Below are 17,639 nucleotides of genomic sequence, written 5' to 3'. Positions count from 1 at the left end.
CCTACCTTTTATCTTAGCCTGCTGGACAAACTTTCCTCATTCCTGAAGAAGGGCTTATGCCCGAAACGTCGATTCTCCTGTTCCCTGGATGCTGCCTGACCTGCTGCGCTTTTCCAGCAACACATTTTCAGCTCAAAAGTAAAAAGCTGAGATTCTGTAATGGGATGAAGTTGACTTGCAGATTGGATGGAGTCTGACTGCAGCACCTTTCACAATAATGTCCAGGCTCAAAGGTAATTGTGCAATGTAAGTAAAAGTAGGAACTATTTGAGAAGCATCAAAGGGTACACTTCTGGTATTTGTGCAATGGCAAGTCCAGAGTCAAGGAATTAGTTATGAGTCATTTAAAGTTGAACCAGGAGTTCAATGGAGTGAGTAATGGCCTCAGTGATCAATAGTGCAAAATAATGGACCCAATATTTCAGCAGGAAAGTGAGGAGCAATATGGCTGTTGCTTAATAGTACAGCAAGCAAGGGAGCTGGGGACATTTAAAAGCCAAATTGTAGGATTTGAGTATAAGAACAGCAGTGAGTCAGCTAATTATATAGAATACCGGGAGAACTAGCCATTTGGATATGCAACTGGCTTGAAGGTAGGAAACAGAGACCTTTTTGGACTGGAGGCCTGTGACCAGCAGTGTTCAGTGCCAAAAGGTTCAGTGCTGGGTCCACTGTTGTTTATCATTTGTACCAATGGTTTGGATGTGAATAAATGAGGAATGGTTAGTAAATTTGCAAATGCACCCAGGAGGATACCTCAGAGAGCAATGGGACCTTGATCCAATGGGCTGATGGGCCAAGGAGTGGCAGATGGAGTTTAATTTAGATAAATGTGACCTGCTGCATTTTGGAAAGGCAAATCAGGGCAGGAGTTATACACTTAATGGTAAGGTCCTGGGGAGTGTTCCCAAACAAAGAGATCTTGGAGTGCAGGTTCATAGTTCCTTAAAAGTGGAGTCACAGGTAGACAGGATAGTGAAGAAGTGTTTGGTATGCTTGCTTTTATTGATCAGTGTATTGAGTATATGAGTTGGGAGGTCATGTTGAGGCTGTATATGGCATTGGTTAGGCCACTTCTGGAATACAATGTTCAATTCTGATCTCACAGCTATAAGAAGGATGTTATGAAATTTGAAAGGGTTCAGGGAAGATTTATGAGAATGTTGCCAAGGTTGGAGGGTTTGAGCTATAGGCAGAGGTTGAATAGGCTGAGGCTATTTTCTCTGGAGCGTTGGAGGCTGAGGAATTACCTTATAGAAGTTTAGAAAATCATGAGGGGCATGGATAGAGTGAACAGCCAAGGTCTTTTCCCAGGGTAGGGAAGTCTAAACTACGGGGCATGGATTTAAGAGGAGAAGGGAAAGACTTAAAAGGGACCTAAGCAACAACATTTTCATGCAGATTGTATAGAATGAGCTGCCAGAGGAAATGGTGGAGGCTAGTACAATTACAACATTTAAAAGGGATCTGGATGGGTACATGAAAAGGAAGGGTTTAGAGGGATATGGGTCAATGCTGGCAAGTGGGACTAGATTTATTTAGGATATCTGGTCAGCATGGACAAGTAAGGACCAAAGGGTCTGTTTCTATGCTTTACATCTCTATGATTCTATAATTGAGCTTGTTCCAAAACGAATTAGGGAACTGGCTCAAGGAAATCAATAAGAAACAATTCATATTAGGAAAGTAAATGAATTTTGCTCCGGATATTGTCTGAGCCCGAAACGTTCCTGAGGGTTAAGTCTGAAAATGTTCGCTTTTCTCAACATCCGATCACTTTCATTTTGAGAAACATAAACATTCACATTGGATAAATTTAAGATTGTCTCCTGATAAGTTTCTGGTTGTTAATCATAGATGCTTACTAGCTCTAATTTTAACCTTGCTTGCATTCAGTTCCTGCCTCCAGCTGTTATATTGAGTCATCTCATGAAGCCATGTTGCAATGTAGACATTGGACTAAGCTTGTCCTGTAATTCAAACAGAGCCATTGAAAAGAGGTCTACTCATGTCAAGTTTCATTTCAGAGGGTGTGGTTAGGTTCAGTTGAATTCAAATTCAACACAATGTCATGCAGTTTTAGCAGCCTGATAAATGTGTCATTCTCTCCTTCAGTTCAACTGTGATTGAATCTAGGGCAATGTGCCAAAGTTTTCGTCATGTATTTCCAAGCCATGTTTTTGAAACCTCAGTAAAGGCCTCATCAAAACAGAATATGGGTGAAACTTGATCTATTCTTGATGAAGCTGTGACATGCTTGGTTAAGGAAGGAATAGTATTGCATTATAAAGCAGTAGGCACAAGTAGGAATTTTAGTTGTCCCAATGGATTAGATGTACTTTAGATACATTTTTATACCCACACAATATTAATCACACCTCCAGTAAATAGTAAGAATCTCAAGTTTTATCATTGTATCTTGGACAGACTCAGATGTGTTAACAATGGGTGTGGGCCCACAGCTCACTCAGAATTTGACAGTTACTAGACAATATTGCTAACAGGGCCTAAGGGTAGCTTGTTTGTGAAATTACAATGCCTCAGTCAAACTGTTTTTGAGGGTAGCGTGTGGGAAGTTTCATATATCTGATCAGGAGAGCTCGTCACATCGTCTGTCCTGTGTTTTAGTTCAAGAATGTTTTTTGTTGTTGTTGCTCTTGTTCAGCAGCTTGAGATGTTTTACCAAATGAAATGCACCATGCAAATGTGCATTTGTAAGCACTAGATTGTGAAAGTGTTCCATTCCCTGCTATAAATTTGACACATGGTGAAAGAAATAGGGGAGGAAATGGCTTAGTTATTAGGGATTTTAATTTAAAAAACACCCTCAACTTTGTTCCTCATACCAAACATACTTTTGGAAAGCTATCAATTTGCTTTTGGGTTTGGTTGACTGTCTAAGATCAATGAGCAGAATTCCTCTTTACTAGAATGAAAACTTGGCCTTGGAGAAGAACATCAATCCCCTCTCGCCCCTTCTCGGTGATTAAGTGCTGGGTGAGAAGGTCCATGGATGTCATTCTCTACCCACTTAAGGGCATTAATTTGCCACCTCACTGATCACTTGCCTCGCTGGCAGGGAAGAAAAGGTAGCTAGTTTCCCAACTGGCAAGGCATCTCCAATTCCCCAGTCTGGAGTCAATCAGAAGTATGGCTGTAATGAGAGGTGACCTCTGAAAGCCACTTTGGGTTCTTTGCCTCTGATCCCCCTTGGTTTATCTCTTTCTGCCACCCAGACAAGAAGATTAATAAAAACCTCTTGCCATGTTACATCTGAATTAGGCTTTGACCAATGAATGTTAGGATTCAGAAAGTGCTGAATTGGCTAGCAGCTATGGTAACCCAGATCACCAATGTTGCGATAACTGATAGGGCAAGACATTTGCTTGCATACTATCAACAAGCTGACAGACAGAAGGTGCCGCAAGTTTTCTCACCAGGAGGGGGCAGCATGTTAGTCACCACCAACATGCTCACACACCTAGACAAAAAGTAGGAAAATAATTCTTTTAAGGATAATCAATGCTGGGAATTTCATCAGGGATTTTCCCAAACATCTGCATTAATTTAGTGAAAATTTGGTGGAGACATTGAAGTTGTACGTTTTTAAACCGAAAACAGAGAACTCATTAACTATAATAATTTCAACACTTCAAACTACACAGCATTTTAAAGCTTACTTGTTTGCCAACCTAACAGCAGTCTTGAATCTAACATTTTTTTTAACCAATGCCCCTTCCTTAAGAAAAACATAATGTTATTCTTACCATTTCCATCAATTCAAGTGGTGATTGCACGAAAATGCTTAAACTCTGAAAGGTAACGAAAGGATTAAAAAGTAAACTTCTTGTAATGCTGTGAACAGAAAATAAATGGAGAGGTGCAGGACAATTCTGTTTTACCTTATCTTGAGGAAATAAGACTCTGTCATTCTTACAAGGAATTCTCCCCTTGTCCCAGTTTGTAATATTGTTAAAGTTGGTGTCAGGAACCCATTGTTTGTACAAGGCTCCTGAAAGATCTTTAACAAAAGTATTATGAGATAATTAAAATAAACCTGTAGAAATAAAAATGACTAGAGAAATAGATAATCAAATTCACCCAACAGATAAAGTCAGAACAGGAGTTTGAAGCAGTTTATACTTTGCTTGGGTCGTGGAATTTTCAAACATCACATAGCTAAAATGGAGAGAATCTGGCTCAGTTTGCCCTTGTACAGAAAAGAAATGTACAGGAATGGTGTTGGAAACAGAATCCATGTGAGATTACAAATCAAAGAAGTTATTTTTGATATAAGTTGGATGCTTTGGGAGAATGGCAAGTCAAGAACTAAACAGGGTGGCATGGTGACTCAGTGGTTAGCACTGCTGCCTCACAGCACCAGGGTCCCAGGTTTGACTCCCGCCTCGGGCGACTGCCTGTGTGGAGTTTACACATCCTCCACTTGTCTGTGTGGGTTTCCTCCAGGTGCTCTGGTTTCCTCCCACAATCCTAAGATGTGCAGTCACATAAATTGGCCATGCTAAATTGCCCATGGTGTTACGTGCATTAGTCAGGGATAAATGTAGGGGAGGGGGGTCTCTCTTCAGAAGGTCGGTGTGGACTTGTTGAGCCAAATGGCCTGTTTCCACACTGGAATCCGGATTAGAGTGGTGCTGGAAAAGCACAGCAGTTCAGGCAGCATCCGAGGAACAGGAAAATTAATGTTTCGGGCAAAAGCCCTTCGTCAGGAATAGAGCCACACTGGAATCTAATCTAAATGGAATATTCTTTCAGACAGCGAATACACAGTCAATGAGCAAAAGGCCTTCAAATACTTTGAATAGTTCTGGGATACCTTATAGTTCACAAATGACGGCAGTCCCAGTATCACGTACAGGCACACTTCATTCAGCTTATCTCTTATATGGTACGAATGTTTTCTGCTGTTTCAGATAGTTAGGGGTTAGCCTTTGATTAATGATAGAACTCTCATCTCTGAGTTAAACTGCAGGAAATAAAATCACTCCTGGCAATTTAACCTTTGGAGTCCAGATGTCATTCTGGTAAATTTATGCTGTCCTTGGAGGAAGGGTAACTTATCTTTTCCAAGGTGTTATGAACAGAGGCTCCAAACATAAAAGGTACATTTGATCATCCTTTTTGAGTACCTATCTACAATATTTTAATGATTTGTGTGCATGGCTCTTTCAATCTTTATGATTTCTAGCTTAACAGCATTTAGAAATTATTCAGATCTATCTTTTCTAGGTCCAAAATGGATTACCTCATACATGCTGATATTGAAATCCATGACCCACATTTTATCCATTCATTTAAGTATTAATATTTTGTGTTTGGAGTTTCCCATCTATGCTGCTTACAGTATTGCTGATCTTTGTGTCATTGGTAAAAATGAATAATACATGGCTCTTTATCTTGTTGGCCAAGTCACTGACAAAAGTGATACATTTTTGAAACCCAATACAAATCTCTAAGGTACACCGAGAGGCACATAATGTTTACCAACTTCTACTCAGGATAAAATAACAAAGAACTAAGAACAATACAGCACAGGAACAGGAAGGGCAAAATGTGTCAGCCCTCCAAGCCTGCGCTGACACATTTTGCCCTTCCATACTGAAACTGTCTTCACTACAGGATCTGTATCCCTTTATTCCTTTCCTATTCATGTATTTGTCCAGGTGCTTCTTGAATGCTGCTATTGTGTCTGCTTCCACCACCTCCTCTGGCAGCGTGCTCCAGGCACTCACCGCCCTTTGTGTGAAAAATCTGCCTTATACATCTCTTTTAAATCCCACCGCCAGCCCATACCGTGAACCTGTGTCCCCTAGTAATTGACCCCTCCACCCTACGAAAAAGCTTCATACTTGCCACTCTATCCATGCCATTCACAATCTTATAAACTTTTTTCAGGTCGCCCCTCAACCTGCTGTGTTTCAGTGAAAACAAACTCAGCCTATCCAACCTTTCTCCATAGCTAAAATCCCCCATACCAGGCAGCATCCTGGCAAATCTTTTCTGTACTCTCTTCAAAGCATCCAATTCCTAGTGTGGTGACCAGAACTGTATGCAATAACGGATGTTAAAAAGTCAAATGTTTTGGCTGGGTCACAACTACTCCATCTGAAATTAAATTGGCTGTCATTTTGGAGGTTATTTTTGTGCAACTTAGATTGATTTCTAATAATCATTTCTATGATTTGATCAATTTATGATGTAGGTCGATAATTTATAGTCATCCAGATTCATTTTAAGTTTATTCTTTCAAATGGGATGGCACAGTGGCTCAGTGGTTAGCACTGCTGCCTCACAGCACCAAGGTTCCAGGTTCAATTCCAGTGGGAAGTTTGCACATTCTCCCTGTGTCTGTGTGGGTTTCCTCCTGGTGCTCCGGTTTCCACCCACAGTCCAAAAATGTGCAGGTCAGGTGAATTGTCCATGCTAAATTGCCCGTAGTGTTAGGTGCATTAGTCAGAGGGGTGTGGGTTGCTCTTCGGCGGGCCGGTGTGGACTTATTGAGCCAAAGGGCCTGTTCCCACACTGTAGGGAATCTAAATCTAAAAGTGACATTAATCACGAGTAACTGCTGCGGAGTAGAATTATGCCTGTGATACTGGGAACATGCTTTGATCTACTGTTTGTTCCGGCTCACTCTGGAACTCAAAGGTTGCACAGATCGTAAAATAATAATAAACTCCTGTTGTTTATTTTTCCACAACAATTAATCCACATATACCCAAACTGTCAATTCTCCCCATTGTTACAGCAAATGTAAATTTAGGACTGTTGGTATTGTCATTACATGGTCATTGTTTCAGTACCCTAATGGAAAAGACACCAACCGTCTTTTCTGAGGAAATCTCCATCTTATACACCTGAGCAACCCCACCTTTCCGGACTAAGGTCATTTTATAATGACAAAATAAAACTGTCTGTTTGCTTCCTATTCATCCTGATCTTCAATTTAGCTATTTCCTTCAGTCAGACAAATACTAATGTTACTCTATGGGAGACAGTACTTACGGAAAAGAAAGCCAAAGGAGATGAAGTATACTGCTTTCATGTTGCTTAATCCAGGAGGAACCATTTTCTCAGTGGTTACGCAATCTTTGTTTGTACTGTATCGTAAACTTTGAACGATCTGTGTGAAAATGTCATGTGAAGTGAATTACAATACAGTAGTTAGATTGTAATGAAGTGCAGTGCTTGAAATGATAAAATAAAACAAAAAGTGCTGGAAATATTCAGCATATCAAACAGCAAGAGAAAAACATTGTTAACGTTTCAGGCCTGTGATCTTCCATCAGTTCTTTCTGCAGCTGTTCGACTACTGAACCAAGAAATTACAAACTTACATTATACTGCAGTTCCAAAACCTTTAACATGGACCATAACCTTGCCAGCATTCTATGGATGAGTATAGGAAAAAGTCACGTGAGACATGCTGTCATTTGACATACCTCTTCTGATACTTCCTGTAAAAATATGTCAACTTTACTTTTCACGCTTTCTTCATTGAGCACTAATAGGGTCCCAACCCTTAACTATCTCTACCACAAATATTTTGCTTTATTTCACCTCTCCAGCTAACTTCCTTAATCATTTGATAATTAACTTTAATAAATTTCCCAGACATTCTATAAGAAACGGCAAATGCAATTTTATCAGTTTTAAAGTGATGTGCTATGATTTTTTTCAAATGTCCTCTAACCATGTTTTTGTAGTTTATTTGCCACGCTATAATATTGTCACACATTGATTCAATATTTCCAATGATTGATCAACAATTAGATCGCAATTCATTCTTCATGTTTTCTAATGGAAATCTCACATTGTATACCCATAGTTCCATGCCTGCTGTTTTAATATTCAACACTCTGCACACAAGCATATTAAAATTAATCTGCTGTTCCTCAGCCATTTATTTTGTCCACATATGTTTGAATTTTCTTTTTGCAGACTACTGGAGCACGAAATGCACAAAACCTAATCATGATATATAGTTTATCAAAAATGTAAAAACAATCATTTTTTGTGTCCAATGCGTAGCCTGCCGATTCAAAGGGTGAGGTAATGGTAGAAATTGGGTGCTTCCAGTTTAATATAATCCTATCCTGCAATTATTCCTGTTTTGTTGGAGCTCCTCAATATTAGCTGGGGGATTATGTAGCTCGCTTGGTTAGAGTGTGGTACGGAATAAAGCCACTGGCATGGATTCAATCCTCATACCAGTTCATATCAAATGAACTCCTCATCTTAACCATATATTTGCAAAATAGTTACCCACAATCTGTACATAACCAATTGTCTCTCTATAGAATGGAGAGAAATGCCTATGTTCCTTCATAGTATACAGCTCCATGTCAAATATTAACCAGAGCAAATGCATATCTAATCCATCCCATTAAAGTTACAGAAGTCAACATCAGTCTAAAAGTATTTGCGTTTTAAAAGTTGCATGTTATTACAATATATAAGGTTCAACTACTATTTCTATAAACTCCAGAGAAGGTATTTCTGTAATATGCAGTGTTACATACTGCCAGGGCCTTCACATGATTTTGAACCAAATGTATAGATTAAATTTGAGTCAGTAATCAAACACTTTGGTTAATCTCTATGTTTTCAAGATCACTGCATAAAACATCAATCTTCCAAAACTACAAGTTGACCACATTTGCAAATCATATCAGGGAATGACAATTGAATCTCCGAAACAGTCCAGACTGGAAGGTGATCAAACTCTGGATGGTGAAATATGAAATAAGTGCAAGATGTTCGATATTGGACAAATTATGAAAACATACTGACTAAATAAGGTTTAACCAACTTGGAGAGATAGAAAGAAATCTGACAGGAGTAGTGGGCTTACTGCCTGCCAGATCACTCATTTTTAAACAATGGCCAACAAATCAAATGAGTGCTGAATTGTGTTAGACCTGAGGTAATCAGCACATATTTTCATTTGTATGAACAGACTTTTAACTGAGATACAAACACAATAGCTTTTCTAAAAAGAACAGTGATGAGACTGTTCCAGAGTGCCAGAGAATTGAGTAATGAAGAATGATTAAATAGAAGCAGTGATTTTTGTTTTGAAAGATAAAATGACTGAAGGGTTGAGAAGGGTGCAGTGTAGAGTTGATGATTTATCCCAACACCTCCCTGATGTCTCCAGTATTACAGTTATCAGTCTTTAACCAATTTGATTCACTCCACACAATGTCAAAAAAAAAATGATACTGATTACTGCAGAGGATCCTGAAAACATTCAGGCAATAATACTGAAAACCTGTGCTCCAGGACTAGCCAAGCTGTTCCAATGCAGTTACCATAGCAGCATCAATCTGACAATATGGAAAGTTGCCCAGGCACATTCTAAGGGACTATATATTTTTCCTTTTTGGGCTAAAAGCTGGAATGCAAGTCAGACTGAGATATAGCTGTACAACCGAGACAGAAGGAGAGATCTGCAACTTACAAGAGCAAAGTGGTGCACATTTTAGGCACATAAAACAATGTGCCTAAATTTTGAAGAATTGGGATTGTTACTTTGAAACACAGTGGTGCAAGAGGTTTGTGAGTTAAGGAAACTGTAGACAACAGCTGTCAGAATGATCAAGCTCTGTTTGGTACCAATCTGCAGAGCAACCAGAGATGGCAAACTATACACATCTCTCTCATCTCTTCTTTCAGTGTGAGTGAAAAGATTTTTAAAAACCAAGAAAGCTTAATAGAAAAATCTCTAATAGGGCAAGATCTATGTCCAGTGAGTTAACTTTCAAAGTGAAGGATGACTATTGCTTTCCAGCCAAAGCATACCATCATTGTCAAAATTCAAAGGAACTGTGACAGACTATTATTCCACTCTCGTGATCTGGTTTTCTGAGTTTTTTATTTCAGATTTAAGTTTAACGTTTATAAACGTTTATAGTTTTTCCACCCATGTTACCTGTGTCAAACTGTTAATGTTTTGTCTGTATTAATCATGGAGAAGAAAGTGAGGACTGCAGATGCTGGAGATCAGAGTCGAGAGTGTGGTGCTGGAAAAGCACAGCAGGTCAGGCAGCATCTGATTCTCCTGCTGTGCTTTTCCAGCACCACATTCTCAACTCTGTATTAATCATGAATGGGGGTGTGTGTACTTGGGGCTTTTAAAAAGGCATAGTTTAAGTCATATAGTATTAAGTTGGGTGTCCTCTATTCAACCATCTTCGGCTGCTTCATCCATCATCTTCCTTGCCTTGTGTGGTCAAAAATGGGATATTCGTTGACGATTGCACAATGTTCATTACCATTTGCAATTCCTTGCTTACGGAAAAGGTCAACATGGATATGCAGTAGGATCAGGACAATATCCAGGCTTAGACTGAAAAGTGGCAGGTAACACTTACGTCACACAAATGCCAGGTGTCACAACTGGTCCCAGGCAAGGATCCCGAATTTGTTATGTTTCTGGATAAGAGAGGAAGGATCTGGCTGTCCTTTCCTATTCACACCACTCCCCCAACCCCTTCAGCCTCTATTGATCGTAACAAGGTTAACTTAAAATAAAGAATCCCTTTCATTGTGCAAACCTTTCCGAATTCCAATGAAATTTATATTGTGGAAGCAGCCAATTTCACTAGGTTTTCCACAGATAAATAAAGTGTGAGTTCCTCAGTTACTAACATACATACAGAAAGACTAGAAATGAGAATCAAGTGAAAAGGTAACAGTTAAATATGAAATGAATTTATGACATGAACCAGTCTTTGATTTATCCATGGAATAGACGCTCTAATAATGCAACTGCTGAGTGATTCCAGTGGCATTAATTCAGGTAATTGGGTAGTTGATTTGGTATTCTGCAGGTTAGCTGAAATAAGTTATCTGGTTTCTGATTTGACTGTAGCTTTTGGCTGACAAATTGCTTTCAGCTGAGAGAGAAAGAGAACAATTTCCCATTCTTTTTCTTTTTACCTTTTAGTAGAGGCAATGGTGTAGTGGTATTGTCACTGGAATCATAATCCAGAACTCCAGGCTTAATCAATTCATTTTGGAAATAGGAGTTTGAAACTCACCAATGGCAGAAGGTGAAATTTGAATTCAATATTAAGATCTGAAATTAAAAGTTCGCCCAATGGTGACTATGTAACTCCTGGCAATTGTTATGACACCGATCTGGTTTACTAATGTCCTTCAGGGCAGGAAATCTGCCTTCCTTAGCTGGTCTGGCTTACATGTGACTCTTGACTCTAAGTGACGTCCACACTACATAAGCAAACTTTAAAACCCACGGGGTGTTTAGTATGTGTCTTTCAGCTATAACCTTAGCAGCATACTCATTAGCCTAGTAGCATTAATACACCAGAATAGCCTACCCCAACAGTTGTACACTGCTTTTAAACCTTTTCTCATGAATTCCTGACAGGGCACAGACATGTTTTTTGCCAAGACTGTTTTCCATTTACGTTACATTACTCCCACAATCAAAAGATATAATTCTGAGGATTTGGTTCCAGGTTTTGCTTTGTATCTCTTCTTTTAAAAGTGTCTCTTTAAAATTCCTTTACATCCTCACATGTGCAACTTCCAGGGTGTCTCTCGATGCTAGGTGTAATCCACACAGGGGTTTTCCAGAGAGCCATCTCTGTCTTGTGTGTCCTTTCTCAATTAAAAAAAAAATCCTCAAGTAATTTCAGGCAATGATCCATTGTCATGACACAGACAATGGTCATCTACAAGCATTGCACTTGATGTTCAACAGCATTATAATAAGTACTTAACAGTATTACCATCACTGAAACACCACCAGGAACATCTTGGGGGTTACCATTGACCAGTAACTGAACTGGAATATATACATAAATACAGTGCTGAGAGGAACAGGTCAGAGGCCAGGAATTCTTCAGTGAGTAACTGAACCTCAGTGTCTCTCCAACATCTACAAGGCACAGGTCAGGGGTGTGGTCGAATAATCTCCACTTGCCTAGATAAGCGATGACTGTGGCCTCTGATTCTTTATTCAAAATCTCTAAGAACAAAGAAATAATCAAAGTTTGGGTGAAGATTTGTAGCTCGGGTGCTCGTTGTTGTGGTTCTGTTCGCCGAGCTGGAAAGTTTTGTTGCAAACGTTTCGTCCCCTGTCTAGGTGACATCCACAGTGCTTGGGAGCCTCCTGTGAAGCGCTTTTGTGGTGTTTCCTCCGGCATTTATAGTGGCCTGTCCCTGCCACCTAGACAGGGGACGAAACATTTGCAACAAAACTTTCCAGCTCGGCGAACAGAACCACAACAAAGAAATAATAATAATGACAATCCAGAACATATCACTTGGTGCATCCATAGTAGCAAGACAAGTGGTATATTTGTCTGAAGACATCTCTCAGCAACTATCGCAAGACATGAAGGGCTGTGAATGCTTCTCACTGCAATTTGATTAATCTATTAATATGAGCAACACAGCCCAGCAATTATTTTTGTGTGCATGATCTTTAAGGATGTAACAACTAATGAGGACCATCTCACCCTTTGGTACTTGAGAGAGAACAAGGGATGAGAATACCTACGACAGATTCAAAAGGTAAGTGCATGAGATAAACATTCCAAACAAGAAACTGGTTTCCATTACAGCTGTTGCATCAGTCAGGCTTGGTGTAAATGTAAGCTATGTTGCATTTTGCAGAAACAATTCTGATTTTCCATCTTTTGTCAATTACCACTGCATAATCCACCAGCAAGCATTAGCAAGTAAAGTTATGGACTTTTGGCATGAAACAAAAGTTGCTAAGATTGTAAACTCAATATGAACAAGAGTCCTTTAGCATTACACATTTAAATCCTTACACGATGAGTTGAAGCTGCCGACTGTAAACTAACCCTCCATGCTGAGGTGAGGTGGTTAGTTCAAGTGAAGCTCCTGCAAAGTTTTTAAATCTAATGCTTGAAATCATCACTTTTTTAACGCAAGAAATAAAGTGTGCAGTGAGACAATGTGCAATTTTACTTCACTGTCCATTCCTTATAGAAATAATATCAAACTGAATGAACGGAATAGTGAACTGCGGAGGAAGAATGGTGACTTAGCACGTAAGATCAGTGCGTGAATGTACTCAAATTGAAACTGGGTCTGTGATCTTCCCAACTGAAAAATAAAATGCAACAACACTCCAAGTCTGGAGAAAATATTAGGAAAAAAGGCAAAGGCATACAGAAATGCTCACAAACTACCTGTGGACACCTGAGAATGTTAGCAGAGGAACTCAACAGGAAATTTCAGGAATTAGATATGATGGAACAAATCATCACACTTGTCTTAAATCCATCCCTTCAAGTAGACCTTGATGGATTGGCTACCAAATTCCATCAGGTGTTTGATTTACAAAGAATTGGATTTGCTCTGCAAAATGAGATGGAGCGGAAATTCAGATCAAGGAATAATGATTTTTGAGGACTCAAAAGGAGAAAAATACTCACTGCTGTCTTCCTGCACTTTCAAAGTGAAAATTACTTTGATTCCACATACCTCTGTGAGACAATGTTCTCCCAAATGAAGATAATAAAGTCCAGATATTGTACCCAACTCACGAATGCCTACTTAATGGACTGTATACAACTAGCAGTCTCACACTATAAACACACGGCATTGGTACATAATGGACTGTCACAGGTGCTGCAATGAGTCTCAGTGATCAGAGGACAAAATGAATAATTATAGTTACTCCATTTTAGATTTATATAAAGCTAAACAAATCTATTTATTCCATATTTTCTTTGTGGTAGATTCTGGGTTGCGTTTAAATTCAAAAATTTATCTTGTAGTTAAGAAGAATCCACTGCCTCAAGCTGTCAATGGTGAGTTCTAAGTTTCACTATCAAACAGCGACTACCTTTTTCTCATGTGTTTGCATCTCATTGTTAGCTAATTACGTTTCATTTTTATTCAGCTTACAATCCTCCTGAGAAACTAGATGCAATAATTCCCGACTTGAAAGTCAGAGTGGTTACCTATAGCTTTCCACTTGCATCTCCAGCCTCTGATTTGAAGTACCTTTAACAACATCCTTGAAAGATCCATCCTTCCTCCAACCTTCACCCCCTGAAATCAGCAAAGAACCAGCTCCTTCTTATTATCATAGTTGATCTCAGACCAGTTCAGGATCCACTTCAGACCTTCAGGACTTCACTTTGAAGGTCAAGGGCACTTTTCACTAGCATTCTCCTGCCAGGACACCTTGGTGCTCAAGGAGACAGGTTGACGCTTATGGCTTTTTTGGCGCTTATTCACTTTGCACATATTGGAGATTGCCAGCCTCTGAGGACTGCATAGCTATTTTAGCCAGAGGGCAGGAAGGGTTAGTGGTTGTGGAGGACCTGGTGAGTGAGAGCCATTGAGTGGAGATGCTGCATGTAATAGTGACATTGGTGGTTCATGAGGTTTGTGTGCAGGAGCAGAGTTGGAGGTAGCAAGAGAAAATGGTGGCAGGTACCAGTGGTCAGTGTGTTAGGTAGTTCCTGGTTTGCAGCATCTGATGTGGAATACAGCTGTGTGTGCTGCCTGCTTACCTAATTGCTTGATGAGGAGGCCTAATTAATAAAGTGAGGAATGGGAGATAGCATGTTGTGGGTTATGGTAGCATATCCACCATACCACCCTGAAAATAAGAGCTTATAAACAGGAAAATCTGGCCTTATATATTGATTCATCTCAAGAATAAAATACAGTGTGCACTTTTTCAGAGAGGTACTGTTATGAAGTTGAAGGCATGTACTGTAAGAGTTAGTTTCTCAGGAGGATTGTAAGCTGAATAAAAATGAAGTTTAAGAGAGAGTGAATACTGTTTTGAACTGATGTGTTACAATCACCTGTGTATATGACTAGATGGCAGGCCCAGAGTGTACTGAAAAATTGAAAATATGTAACATTTGGCTGTGAAATGGATACCTGAGTTTTGGTTGCTGTTTAACAACAATTTGAATTTAACCAATCAATTAAAATTATGCCCCAGGATACTACAACTCACTTGAATTTGAATTTAGTATTTTGCAAACATCAAACCAATGAAACAATCCAATTTGGGGAAATATAAAATGGGAACCTTTTGAACTTTCTGAATATTGGTCAGAGAGCAACTGCTATTAAGACAGAAACACATGGAGACCAAACATTTTGCTCTCCAAGTAATTAGGAAACACTGTTTATCAAAGGTACCTTTTCATATGAAACATTCTCGCAGTAAAAAGAAAGATGATGACCCAGGGAGATCTTCAACCAGAAGAATAAATACATTGAGGATGACAGCAGCTGTGTGGCTTTGAAATTAAGTTGATGTAATTTTAATAAGGATCTTATTGGAACAGCATATTGTTTTAGAGTTGGAGGCAGATAACAAGCAGTTAAGAGAAAGGGGGAATTGTGAATAATTGTTCAATGTTTACTTTTAGAGTTAAAAATAAATTGACATTATTTTCTTTAAATAGTGGAATTTGGAAGCTCTCTGTCACTCATATTTTAACAAATTACGAGGGTGAGGTGAGCTTTTCTGGGTGTTAGGTTTAATTAACAGAGGGGTTCACCCTCCCCCCTGTTTCAAAACAGTTTGGGGGCTCATCTGGGATTTGGATAGATTTAGACAGATTTAGAGAGATCCAGTCTGAGATTTAGACAAATTTGAACAGATTTGGTGTTCAAAAGGTCTTAGCAGATTTAAACATTTGCTGATCAGTGTCCTAGATCTGAAAGTAAAATGTAGGTGAGAAAATTTGTTTAATTTTGGTTACTTGTAGTTGGTTAGATTAAAAGTGAGGGAAATGGCTGGTAAGATTGCTAAAGAGGTTTTGGGGTTTGAAGATGCTTCCCAAAGAAAATTTAGAAAAACTGAGGAAGGACATACTTTTAGAATTAACAGTTGGGTTAGAATTGGGTTTAACCATGGACAAAAGGAAAGCTTTAATTATAATGGAATTGGTCAAGCACTTAGGTGTATCAGAGAAACAGAGAAGTGTAATAGTTAGAAAAACTTAAATTGCAATTGAGGAAAATGGAGTTAGAAGATAAAGAAAGGAAGAGAAGGTTCTTAGCTGGGCAAAAGGAAAGAGAGAGAAGAGAAAGAGAGAGGATTTGACAGAGAGACATAGATTAGCTGTAGAGCTGGGCTGAGAGGTGACAAAAGGGGTTTAATGCAGAAAGTTATGAGGTGATTCAGTTTGGAAGGAGTAACAGGAATGCAGAGTACTGGGCCAATGGTAGCTCAGTGAGCTGAGTGATCTCGGGTGTCCATGTTCATAGATCCCTAAAAGTTGCCACCCAGGTTGATAGGGTTTTAAGAAGGCATATGGTGCGTTAGCTTTTATTGCTAGAGGGATTGCATTTCGGAATGCTGAGATCATGCTGCAGCTGTACAAAACTCTGGTGTAGCCACATTTAGAATATTGCATACAGTTCTGGTCACTGCATTATAGGAAGGATGTGGAAGCTTTGGAAAGGATTCAGTGGAGATTTACTAGATTGTTGCCTGGTATGGAGGGAAATTCTTATGAGGAAAGGCTGAGGGACTTGAGGCTGTTTTCGTTAGAGAGAAGAAGGTTGAGAGGTGACTTAACTGAGACATATAAGATAATCAGAGGGTTAGATAGGGTGGACAGTTAGATCCTTTTTCCTCAAATGGTGATGGCTAGCGTAAAGAGAAATAGCTTTAAACTGAGGAGTGTTAGATATAGATGTAAGAGGTAGTTTCTTTGCTCAGAGAGTAGTAGGGGCATGGAACGCATTGCCTGCAAAGTAGTAGACTTACCAACTTTAAGGGCATTTAAATGGTCATTGGATTGGCATATAGAGTCATAGAGACATAGAGATGTATAGCACGCAAACAGACCCTTCGGTCCAACCCATCCTTGCCGACCAGATATCCCAATCCAATCTAGTCCCACCTGCCAGCACTCAGCCCATATCCCTCCAAACCCTTCCTATTCATATACCCATCCAAATGCCTCTTAAATGTTGCAATTGTATCAGCCTCCACCACTTCCTCTGGCAGCTCATTCCATTCACGTACCACCCTCTGCGTGAAAAAGTTGCCCCTTAGGTCTCTTTTATATCTTTCCCCTCTCACCCTAAACCTATGCCCTCTAGTTCGAGACTCCCCGACCCCAAGGAAAAGACTTTGTCGATTTATCCTATCCATGTCCCTCATAATTTTGTAAACCTCTATAAGGTCACCCCTCAGCCTCCGGCGCTCCTGGGAAAACAACCCCAGCCTCTCCCTGTAGCTCAGATCCGCCAACCCTGGCAACATCTTTGTAAATCTTTTCTGAACCCTTTTAAGTTTCACAACATCTTTCCGATAGGAAGGAGAACAGAATTGCACGCAATATTCCAACAGTGGCCTAACCAATATCCTGTACAGACGCAATATGACCTCCCAACTCATATAATCAACACTCTGACCAATAAAGGAAAGCATACCAAACACCTTCTTCACTATCCTATCTACCTGCGACTCCACTTTCAAGAAGCTATGAACCTGCACTCCAAGGTCTCTTTGTTTAGCAACATTCCCTAGGACCTTACCATTAAGTGTATAAGTCCTGCTAAGATTTGCTTTCCCAAAATGCAGCACCTCGCATTTATCTGAATTAAACTCCATCTGCCACTTC

The 17,639-nt window shown here is 39.5% G+C and overlaps 1 protein-coding gene across 1 annotated transcript in view; it reads right to left on the bottom strand.

Moving 5' to 3' along the window:
• The window catches only part of amn (amnion associated transmembrane protein), a 52,141-nt gene extending 44,710 nt beyond the window's left edge, over window positions 1-7,431 (bottom strand). Inside the window, exons 1-4 of the mRNA XM_043698472.1 lie at window positions 7,359-7,431; window positions 7,027-7,144; window positions 3,903-4,021; window positions 3,768-3,812 (exon numbers count right to left, since the gene is read on the bottom strand). Coding sequence (XP_043554407.1) covers window positions 3,768-3,812; window positions 3,903-4,021; window positions 7,027-7,144; window positions 7,359-7,409 — 333 coding nt within the window. The 5' untranslated portion in view covers window positions 7,410-7,431. The remainder of the gene's footprint in view (window positions 1-3,767; window positions 3,813-3,902; window positions 4,022-7,026; window positions 7,145-7,358) is intronic.
• Between the last annotated feature and the right edge of the window lie 10,208 nt (window positions 7,432-17,639).

The sequence above is a fragment of the Chiloscyllium plagiosum genome, chromosome 10 (genome assembly GCF_004010195.1).
Source record: "Chiloscyllium plagiosum isolate BGI_BamShark_2017 chromosome 10, ASM401019v2, whole genome shotgun sequence".
Classification (NCBI taxonomy): Eukaryota; Metazoa; Chordata; class Chondrichthyes; order Orectolobiformes; family Hemiscylliidae; genus Chiloscyllium; species Chiloscyllium plagiosum.
Note: the sequence above shows the minus strand (reverse complement) of the source record. Positions and strands in the feature narration are given on the sequence as shown.